The sequence below is a fragment of the Danio rerio genome, chromosome 24 (assembly GCF_052040795.2).
Source record: "Danio rerio strain M-AB ecotype USA chromosome 24, GRCz13ab, whole genome shotgun sequence".
Lineage (NCBI taxonomy): Eukaryota > Metazoa > Chordata > Actinopteri > Cypriniformes > Danionidae > Danio > Danio rerio.
In genome coordinates this window covers 42,198,771-42,210,000 of record NC_141044.1, presented here as the reverse complement: position 1 = coordinate 42,210,000, position 11,230 = coordinate 42,198,771, and the positions used below count along the sequence as shown (strand labels likewise).

Here is an 11,230-nt window from a genome sequence, read left to right as displayed (position 1 = left end):
AAACCTCACTTCTCTGACCTAAAAAGGTGCTCTAGTGACAGACGCAAGAGGCCATGGTCTTTAGCCTCCTTGTTAAAGCAACCGATTCCCATACAAAGAATTGCCGGTTCGATCCCAGCTCAAAACAGGATGGGTGCAGTAAGACCGGTGGGTTACATCTAGGGGTGTCAAAATGAATTGTTTCTTCGGTGCACCGCTATGCAGACGCGGACAATTCGGTACCGGTTCAGTAATAATCATAACTGGTTATTATGTACTGACGACATTTATCTCCTATGCGCTCTGTCGCGAGGGAGGGGAGCGACGGTATTTACAACACTCAGCCAACTCAGGGCCGGCCCATGGCATAGGCACCATAGGCATTTGCTAAGGGCGCTGTATATCCAGGGGGGCGCCAGAAATGAGCGCGGTTCAGTTGGTTTTGTTTTCGATTTTCCTGACACACATTTAGTTATAGACGGCAATAACTCAAAACATCTTACCCTAAAAAGATCTAAAGTGTGTTTCCTACAAAAAGACAAAGCTGGTTATGTTTCACAGCTGTCTTTTTTTTTTCTCTCGCTCGAAATTACGAGCACTGCTCCGTTTGAGCCCTCGCAATATGCGTTTAGCCGAGAGAGCTCGCGCTGAGAGGAGCTCTCAGTAAGGGACCGTTGGAAAAGTGCTTCTTTTTTTCGTTTTTCTGCTCCGCTCTGCGCAAGCTCTCCCTGTTGCGAGGGCTTAAGTGGGTGTGTGTGTGTGTGTGTTTGTTTGTTTGTTTGGTGCTGTCTATGCTTGTGTATGTGTTTGAATGAGTGACAGTGTGCTGCTGTGTTTGTGTGTTTATACAGACAGCTTGTTATAGCCTCCCCCCTAAAATATAACACTGTATATGGAAAGCATCGTCAATGCACCGTGATGCACCGAGATATCGAGTTCAACCGAATCGAAGGCATGATAATCGTAACCGAACCGAACCATGAGACCAGTATACAGTAGGTTCACACCTCTAGTTACATCGATAGTCAAATGTAAAATAACATGGTATAGTCTTCATCCTATACATAATTAATCCCAATTAATCTTTGCGAAAGTGGCAAACTTGATAATTTCTTGTGACCAAATGATTTAAATCCACTTGAAACTGCTTGACATCCTGCGATCTGACTATTGTAGACCCCTACACCATGCAATATCGATGCTGAAATTATTTATTGTGGAGCCTGAATTTGAAATATTAATGCTCATAGTTAAAGGGTTACTTTATCCAAAAATTAAGACTTTTTTTGTATCCAAATGGTTTAAACCAGGGGTGTCCAAACTCAGTCCTGGAGGGCCGGTGTCCTGGAGAGTTTAGCCCAAACCCTAATCAAACACGCCTGAACCAGCTAATCAAGCTCTTGCTAGATATACTAGAAGCGTCCTGGCAGGTGTGTTGAAACAAGTTGGAGCTAAACTCAGCAGGACACCGGCCCTCCAGGACCAAGTTTGGACACCCCTGGTTTAAATCCAAACAATGAAAACATAATAAAAAATAAATAAATCATCTAAAAGAGTTGTGTGTAGTAACAATGAAATGACACAAGGAGAAAGAGCTGAACTACTAAAATACGTCTGATACTCTATATAAAAGGCTTTGTTTAAGACGCCTCTCATATGGAGAATGAAGCCTCATACATTGCTCAGGTGCGAGTTTCTCACAGACTTCAACAGTGTCAAAATCTGGATGGTTCTGTGGCTCTCGTCTATCAAATCTGAGCTTTATTTTGTATCTTCTATTGGATTCAAGTCAGGTGATTGGCTGGGCCATTCTTAAGCTTGATTTTCTTTCTCTGAAAGCATCTGAGAGCGTCCTTAGCTGTGTTTTGGATCATTGTCTGGCTAAAATGTCCACCCTGGTTTCATCTTCATACTCTTGCTAATGCAGATGTTGGACTGAAGCAGATGATATTCATTGATCTGATGAAGGGCTGAGGGTTACTGAAGAACAACTAAAAGATTTCAGCTGCTGCTGTCTGAGCTTTCACTGCCTTTTTACACCTTCCTTTCTTCATGTGTTCAATACTTTTTCCCTGCGTCATTTTATTACACACAACTTCATTTGTAAACTAACTAGTCTCGTTTTCTTTGCATATATAAAATTTTTTATTTGTTAATAGCATCCGGTGAAAATTTCAAGTCAACCGCAGCTTTAGAAATAGGCTTCCAGAGAAAAATGGTGACGTGTTCAATACTTCTTTCCGCCACTGTAGTTGTAAACATAATAGTACCACTCTTAAAATGTGTTATGAATCACATGCACACAGTGTTAAAGCAGAGGGATGCACTACAGCTGTCTAACAACACACACTCAAAGCTCTGAAGACAGGATGACTTGATTAATGGTTAGTAGGGTGAGGAAAAGCATCTGGTCACTCCACGGCATTCAACCGCTGTCAAACATGTCAGTAAACACTGATGTGTGTCTGAGCCGCTCGGGGCTTTTCTAAAAATGGCCACTGATGCAATGCAATTCTTTCATCATATTTAAAGATGTAGCATCATAACAAAAAGATGGAGACCCTGACAGGGTGCAAACGTCAAATTAAAAGCCGAACATGACCACCTGTAATTCTGCTTTCTAACATCTACATGTGACTTCAAGTGTCATGTAGGGAATGGATCAGATTTATAAATCGCTATTAATTATAAATGTTACTTATGATTATTTTAAAAGTGTTTTCAAGTCGTCTGTCCACAATGAACTTATTTAATATGTCCTACACACTGTACAAGCTGACAAAATGTCCTTTCAGGCAGGCAGAACTTCTCACACTTCATTTAATCATGTTGTGACTGGCTATCATGTGGTGTGAAACAGCTGGAATGTCAAACTAGATAAAGCGTTAAATTGCAGGCTCGTAGCCAGCCTTTTTGCCACATTTTCTGTTTAATTATGAGGTTTAAATACTGCATTTCAGTGACTTTTTAAGCACAATGTTTTGCTGGATTAGCTTGTTGGGTGGTCATTATAAACACACTTTTTGATGTGTCTAAAACATTTGCTAAACATTGAGAATAAAGAAATGTGAGAACAATACAATTTTTTTTAAATACAAATGTATTACATCGGGACGACGCAGTGGTGCAGTGGGTAGCACATTCGCCTCACAGCAAGAAGGTAGCTGGGTCGCTGGTTCGATCCTCGGCTCAGTTGGCGTTTGTGTGTGGAGTTTGCATGTTCTCCCTGCGTTCGCGTGGGTTTCTTCCGGGTGCTCCGGTTTCCCCCACAGTCCAAAGACATGCGGTGCAGGTGAATTGGGTAGGCTAAATTGTCCGTAGTGTATGAATGTGTGTGTGCATGTGTGGATGTTTCCCAGAGATGGGTTGCGGCTGGAAGGGCATCCGCTGCGTAAAAACTTGCTGGATAGGTTGGCCGTTCATTTCGCTGTGGCGACCCCAGATTGATAAAGGGACGAAGCCGACAAGAAAATGAATGAATGTATTACATCAGGGCGACGCAGTGGTGCAGTAGGTAGTGCTATTACTGCACAGCAAGAAGGTAGTTGGTTCGAGCTGGTTTCTGATCTCTTCATAATAAAACAAACGTTAAAGAGTGAAAGTGTTAAAGAGACTAAAAGTTACAGAGACTAAAAGAGAATAAAAGTGTGTGCAGCTATGGTAGATCAACATCTGTAAGGCGTGAATAATAATGATACAGTGAACATCAAACTCTGTAAACCAAAGCATACACTCCAAAGCATACACTCAATGCATTACAAATCGTTAAGATGCATGAATAGGGTTTTTTTTTGCATCTCGTTCATATATACACTATGAACAGCAGCTATGCTAAATATTCTCTTTAAGCTCTAGTTCCACCTGGGGATACTCATTTCGAGGCCCCCGGAGACTATGCAGCACCATTATTGTGATCCAAAACAAGCGACGAGATGATCCCTTGGTTTCCATAATCCTGGACCAGGCCGTATCCTGAGCAGCTGCTGTGGTGGTCTTGGTGGAGTGGGGAATATGTGACTCATTCCTGTGATGCTCCTGGGACAGACGAGTCTTCCCTGAGGTCCAGCTTCCAGCCTCCGGCACCTTGACTGCAGCTCTGAACAAGATGTTTGGCCAGAGGAGAAACAGTCGTGCCCAACTGACCCTTTTAATTCTTCACTTTCGCCAATTGTTGTTTTTTCCTCGCTGCTGTCGCCACTAGCTTGCATGGTTCGGGACCCGTAGAGCTGCACATCGATGGATTTGCTCCTCAGTGTTTGGACTCTCAGTAGTGATTATTAAACCACACTGAACTGAGCTGAACTGAACTTAAACTCTGAAAACTGGACTACACCGTTTCAATTTACTATAATATTCTCTGTGAAGCTGCTTTAAAACGATCTACATTGTAAAAGCGTTATAGAAATAAAGATGAATTGAATTGAACTGTAAACAAAACAAATTATGATTATCAAATCTGAGCTTTCAGGTAAAGGAACTAACCATCATTATTTAAATACATACTGCATCATTACAAATAGTGAAGTTGAATGACTACATTACGCCCTATGCTAAAACAACCTTTTAAATGGGGGGGCTTGTAGCTGGGATGCACAAGAAAAGAAACCAAAAAGCCACTCTGGCGACATCCTTACATCCTTTTTATTTACAATCTCCTCATTCTGCTATACGGCACTCATTTTTCCATGTGTTGCTTTTCTGACCTGAAGTGGCAGGCGCGAGCGCGTGGTTTCCTTCAACATTTACAATGAGCTTTGCACTCACGCTCCATTGACATCTCTTGCAACTAAGCAACCATCAAGCGCTTTCTTAGAGGACGACAAGTGTATGGAGAAAAGTATAAAGCACTGCAGTGTTTGGGTGTGTTGTGTTTGTCTGAGGTAAATTAGGCTGCCGTTATTACAAAAATGTGTATATTTCATACCACACATGAAGCATATTGGTTAGTTCTACATGAATCTTGGTGTGCGGAAATTTCAGATGTTTTCAACTAGGTGCACCTGGAAAATGTGTGCGAGTCACATGCGCGCATCCATTAGAAATGACAAACTTACACCATAAGCTTATTGGCACTGCTTCCAAGGCGCTCGCTCAGCAGCCACATTTTAATAAAACTATCGCACATCATCTTGAAACTTCATACCGAATCTTTTTTTTAATCGATATTGACAATAGTGTTGTCAATAAATATCAATACCAATTGTATCGCCCAGTACTAATACATACACAAACAAACAAACAAACAAACAAACAAACAAACAAACAAACAAACAAACAGGTTAGAATAAGAAGAGGAAACGCCAACCTGGGCATAAGAACTGAAAGTTTCAGAGAGACGTTTTTCCTGTGGCCGGAGGGACGGAGCAGGAAAAACACAAGGAAAAAAGTAATATAGGTGAGTATCTAGGAAAAGAGAAAAACATACTAAAACAAGAAAAAAAGAAAAGAAACAGAGGAACTTTCAAGTTAAATAGACTTAGGAGAAGGCAGAAAACTTGAGAGGGAAAACGGGAAGTTGACATTTAACAAAAGAAAAGTTGATGCTTTATGTTTAAGGATGAGAATTGATGTCTAGGAATAGCATATATTCACGATTATAGCACTGACAGACAAAGTGAAAAGTGAATGTTGTTCTTATTCTTAATCAATAAAGAGAATACAATTTAAAAGCTCACCGTGTGACATCAGGAGCGACAGTGGGCCGCATGTTCTTCAGAATGGCTTGAATCCAGTTACGACGTATCCCAGAAGTCATAGCAGACAGTGTGAACGCCCCTTCTTTGCTCTGATAGGACAAAGACAATCAAAGGCTGATATAAGAATTTACATAAATCATAAAAGAAGTTTAGTTACAAATAAACTTATTTTAGCTATCATTCATACATTCATTTTCCTTCAGCTTAGTCCCTTTATTCACCACTCACACTCATTCACACACATACGGCCAACTTAGTTCATTCAATTCACCTACTGGACTGTGGGGGAAACCCACGCAAACACGGGGAGAACACGCAAACTCCACAAGGAAACGCCAACTGACCCAGCCGGGGCTCGAACCAGGGACCTTCTTGTTGAGGTGATAGTGCTAACCACTGAGCCACCGTGCCGCATATTTAGCTAATATGGTTTCTTTAATATAAAGATATATTATATATTTAGAGAAATATATTTAATATATATTATTTTCATATAAATTAAGATTACTTTCCCATATAAAGTCATATAAATATCAATATTGACTGGATACATTACTCTTGGTATTGGTTTGAGTAAAATGTCAATATTTGTGTTATTTTAGTAATGATTTCTTACTAATTTAATGTTAGAGTTTGTTATTTCCCCATCAACATTTGAAACAACAAATGGGACAGGAGAATAACAAATGTTTCCAACCAAATAGGGTTAAAACATTGGTATTGTGTCTAAAAATTAATGTAAACATATCTGAAAAGATGGCACCTTTTTGTTATTTGATGCCCCAAAAAATAAATAAATAAATAAATAAATAAAATTAAATTAAATAAATAAATAAATAAAATTATATATATATATATATATATATATATATATATATATATATATATATATATATATATATATATATATATATATATATATATTATATATATATATTAGTATATATATATATATATACTAAATATGGTAAAGGACTTTAAATAGCTTTATATATTATTTACATAGATGTATTACAATAATCCAATATACAGCAAATAAAATGAATATTTTAAAACTTTGTATAAGCAATAAACCTATTTTATTAAGTATTATTGAATGATTAATTTCAGAAAAAAATACAAAATGTATAGGCTAACAAATAGTTTTCAAATGACTTGATAATTTCACACGTCATGACAACTCACAAGAGCATGTCACAACAACACTAGTCCACAATAAACAGATCCAAAAATATATTGTCCACTCACATCCCAGAATAAAAGTGAAGCAAGAACAACAAGCGGTCAGAAGAGACAGAAAGACGTGCTTCAGACAGGAGTGTAGCATTATGTTGTGTCCAAGGCATAAAGATAGCAGGCTGCAGTTATATTTACAGTTGTTATTCATTTCTTGACACTGACGCCTCGCTGTTCGTCTGTACACAGAGACAGCCAACGCTTTCTGCTATTTCAGACATCTCCAAAATAACTTTAAAAACAGCACCGGGAATCCTACACTTACGCCACGAAGAGCACAGTATCAGGTACATATCAACAGATTTATTAATAAAACACAACAGCGTGGAAACCTAACATTTATGCATTCAAACTTTTCATTTATTGTATTAAGTCCCAAGTGCTGTGCAAAAACTTGAGTGTTTTGAGAAAACTGAGATGAATCAATTCTGAATTAAAATTATCCATGAGATTATAAAGTCTTTACCATGGGAAAATATTAAACTCATGTCATTTTATTAATTTTTTGAGCCGTCTGATGAAACTTGCAAGCTTAGTTAAGTGTTTGTAAATTATAAATTATAACAAAAATGTGAGAATTTTACTGCATTAATTTTACTTTTGTTAACTTGTTTACTTTAAACATCTTTCATTAAATAAACGATTTTTAAATTATTATTTAAATAGATCATATTTTAATAAATAAATATTAAAATAGAAAAGTAAAAAAATTAAAACAAAATAAAATGAAAAAAGTAAATAAAATAAATGCATTAATTAAATTTAATTAACATTTTTAAATAAATAATTAATTAAAAATAATTATAAAATAAATAAATACATTTAAAAAATAATAAAATAAAATTTAATTAAATTAAAAAGAGAAACTACCTTAAAATTTTCTGGATATACTGGATTTATCAGGTATGGGTTTGAGCAAACGTTTATATTTGTTTTATTCTACATATAAAGGTCTGATAACATTTCCTTCAAACCTTAATGTAAAAATATTGTTTAATCTAGAACATTTTCTTTTGCAGAAAATTACAATTTGTCAGAATAACCAATGTTTCAATACATTGTGATTAAAAACCAGGGTTTTTCTCTTTTAAAGTAAAAAGTTATTGTGTCGTCTAAAAATCTATATAAACATGCCACCTCTTTAAACTAAAATAAGACAATCAAAACTCAGAAGTAGGAATTTGACAGCATCAATTTTAAAGACTTCAGACATTTTTCATTTAATAATTAACTTTTATATATTACATATTACTCATTCATTCATTTTCTTTTTTGCTTAGTCCTTTTATTAATCAAGGGTCGCCACAGTGGAATGAACCGGCAACTTTTCCAGCATATGATTTACGCAGTGGATGCCACGCAGCGAATGCCCTTCTAGCCACAACCCAACACTGGAAAATACCCATGCACTCTTGCATATACACAACAGCCAATTTAGCTTTTTCAATTCCCTGCAGTGCATGTGTTTGGACAGTGGGGAAAACCGGAGCACCTGAAGGAAACCCACCAAACAAAAGGAGAACATGCAAACTCCACACAGAAATGCCAACTGACCCAGCTGGGACTCAAACCAGCAAACTTCTTGAGGCGATCGTGCTACTCCGTGACGCTTATATTGTATTGTATTATATTATATTATATTATATTATATTATATTATATTATATTATATTATATTATATTATATTATATTTTGTATTATATTATATTATATTATATTATATTATATTATATTATATTATATTATATATTTTGTATTATATTATATTATATTATATTATATTATATTTTGTATTATATTATATTATATTATATTTTGTATTATATTATATTATATTATATTATATTATATTTTGTATTATATTATATTATATTATATTATATTATATTTTGTATTATATTATATTATATTATATTATATTTTGTATTATATTATATTATATTATATTATATTATATTATATTATATTTTGTATTATATTATATTATATTATATTATATTATATTATATTATATTATATTATATTTTGTATTATATTATATTATATTATATTATATTTTGTATTATATTATATTATATTATATTTTGTATTATATTATATTATATTATATTATATTATATTATATTATATTATATTATATTATATTATATTATATTTTGTATTATATTATATTATATTATATTATATTATATTATATTATATTATATTTTGTATTATATTATATTATATTATATTATATTATATTATATTATATTTTGTATTATATTATATTATATTATATTATATTTTGTATTATATTATATTATATTTAGTATTATATTATATCATATATATAATATATATTATATTATAAATAAATAAAACAAATAACAAATGTTTTAATCTTGAAATCCAGCATTAAAACACTGGTATTGTGTTGTCTAGATAATTATTGTATAGTTAATTACTGTTGTTTAAATAATACAATAATAAGCTCTCAATAATATATATATTTTTTTTTTCAATTAAAATGAGAAAAAATAATTATCAGTTTACAGAATAAAACAAAAACACAACTAATCAACATCATCAACACAGAAAAACTGAGCATTTTCAAGCGATAACAAACTTTTTCATTGCTGTACATAAAGATAAATATGCCCCGAACAAACATCTGACGTGCATCGCTAGACTGCATGCGTGTTATTTTGGAGGGAAGTGATGATGTCACAGTTGCTGACAGATCAGGTGACATTAGTGATGAAACAATGCTTAGCAGGGAGCAGCGTTAGGGTTACAGCTAACATCACCAGAGCTTTATTTAGGTGGGAAAACATACCGCTGCAATCCTACCAGACATATTTTGCCTAGCATCAAAACCTCGAGAGCGCAGGGACAAGCAGCGGGACGCAGTCTGCTGTATAGGTCATGGTTACTTCACTACATACCTACAATACTGTATACATGCAGGATTGTTCAAAATTTCTAATGGCTTTTTTAAAGGTCTCATGAAGTTAAAATAAAGTTAAGACACTTGTATTGTTCGTTTTTAGGATATCTATAAGCTAGCATGCCCAAAACAGTGACTAAACTTGCGTTTAGAAGATATAAAACTGATATAAACATGTAAGCTTGTAGTTTGTCACTTCAGCCTAAATGGATCAACGGTTTTATTCACATGGCTTTATACCTCAGTTTCTCATCAACTCTTGACCAATCAAATGCTCTCAAGTATCTGACATGCCCCGCCCTCTTCAAGACACTTCTCATTTGATGCGCTTGAGCTCAACCACTCTCACTGGCAGAGCTGTGATGAAGCAAAACGCTATTGGTTGATTTTATAAAAAGGGGAGGAGATACACCCTCGCTTGTTGTCCCGCCCTCCCTTCATGTTTTTGAGATTACATCAAACATCGAATACAAAAATGCACTTTAGGGGACCTTTAAAAAGGTCTTCGTTGATCAAACATGCAGTGAAATAAATTATATATTACAATGGGATACATGCACAGGGACTTTTACTTTTCAGTCAGCCAGTTCATGTGCATGCTGAAAACTGTCATGCCATTTAATGTATATCTGGTTTCTGTAAAAAAACAATGATAGTCACTGCCTAACTGATAAACGATATAAATTGGGTCTCAGAGCAGACCAGAAGAACTGCGTTAAGTTGCACTGAGCGTCATGTCTTTAAATGATGGAAATTTATTTTACCACAGTTTTTTTTAATGGAGTTTCTGCACTCCCCTGCTGTCTTTCATCTCGTTTTATGCTTGAACAACTAAATTACTGCATAAGTTTATTTAACTGATTATATTTTAATTACATTACTGTAAAAATAACCATTTAAAATTGAAAATAGTCATTAATCTTTCACCAGAAGTTTATCAGTGGGTGAAAAACACTTGCCTTGCATAGAACCCAACAGGCATATCTGTATGATATAATTTTTTAGAAATAATTACTGTGATTTAAAACTTAATTGTAAGCATAAATACTCAATGCCTCAAGGATTTAGCTGCAGTTTATTTTGTAGCAGGTTTTCTTCAAATTTGATGCATTGTTTTGCTTTCGCATTGAAAAAGGATTATTTTGCTTTCCCCATTGGCAGATCATTGTTTGTTTAAAGGAAAAACTAACTTCATTTTCACTTATTATTTCTGAAAACAAGACAATATTGGTTACTTGTGCAGAAAATAGTCTCAAAGGTGCAAATCAAACATTTGTACACAATAATCCTACTCTTCATTATGTACAAGGAAATACTTACATAATTTTATGTGTTATTTGAGTACTTCAGTTATAATAGATTGAATTGAAAGTACTATTGATATTCGAAG

General features: G+C 34.4%; 1 protein-coding gene across 26 annotated transcripts in view; it reads right to left on the bottom strand.

Moving 5' to 3' along the window:
• Window positions 1-11,230, bottom strand: part of mpripa (myosin phosphatase Rho interacting protein a) — a 109,920-nt gene that overhangs the window by 25,355 nt on the left and 73,335 nt on the right. For 14 of the 26 annotated variants that reach the window (XM_087309939.1, XM_087309940.1, XM_087309937.1 and 11 more), the window contains 2 exons: window positions 5,655-5,764; window positions 5,285-5,323 (listed from right to left, as the gene is read on the bottom strand). In XM_087309939.1, coding sequence (XP_087166065.1) covers window positions 5,285-5,323; window positions 5,655-5,764 — 149 coding nt within the window. The remainder of the gene's footprint in view (window positions 1-5,284; window positions 5,324-5,654; window positions 5,765-11,230) is intronic. The other 12 variants (XM_087309962.1, XM_087309941.1, XM_087309942.1 and 9 more) reach the window with 1 other exon arrangement.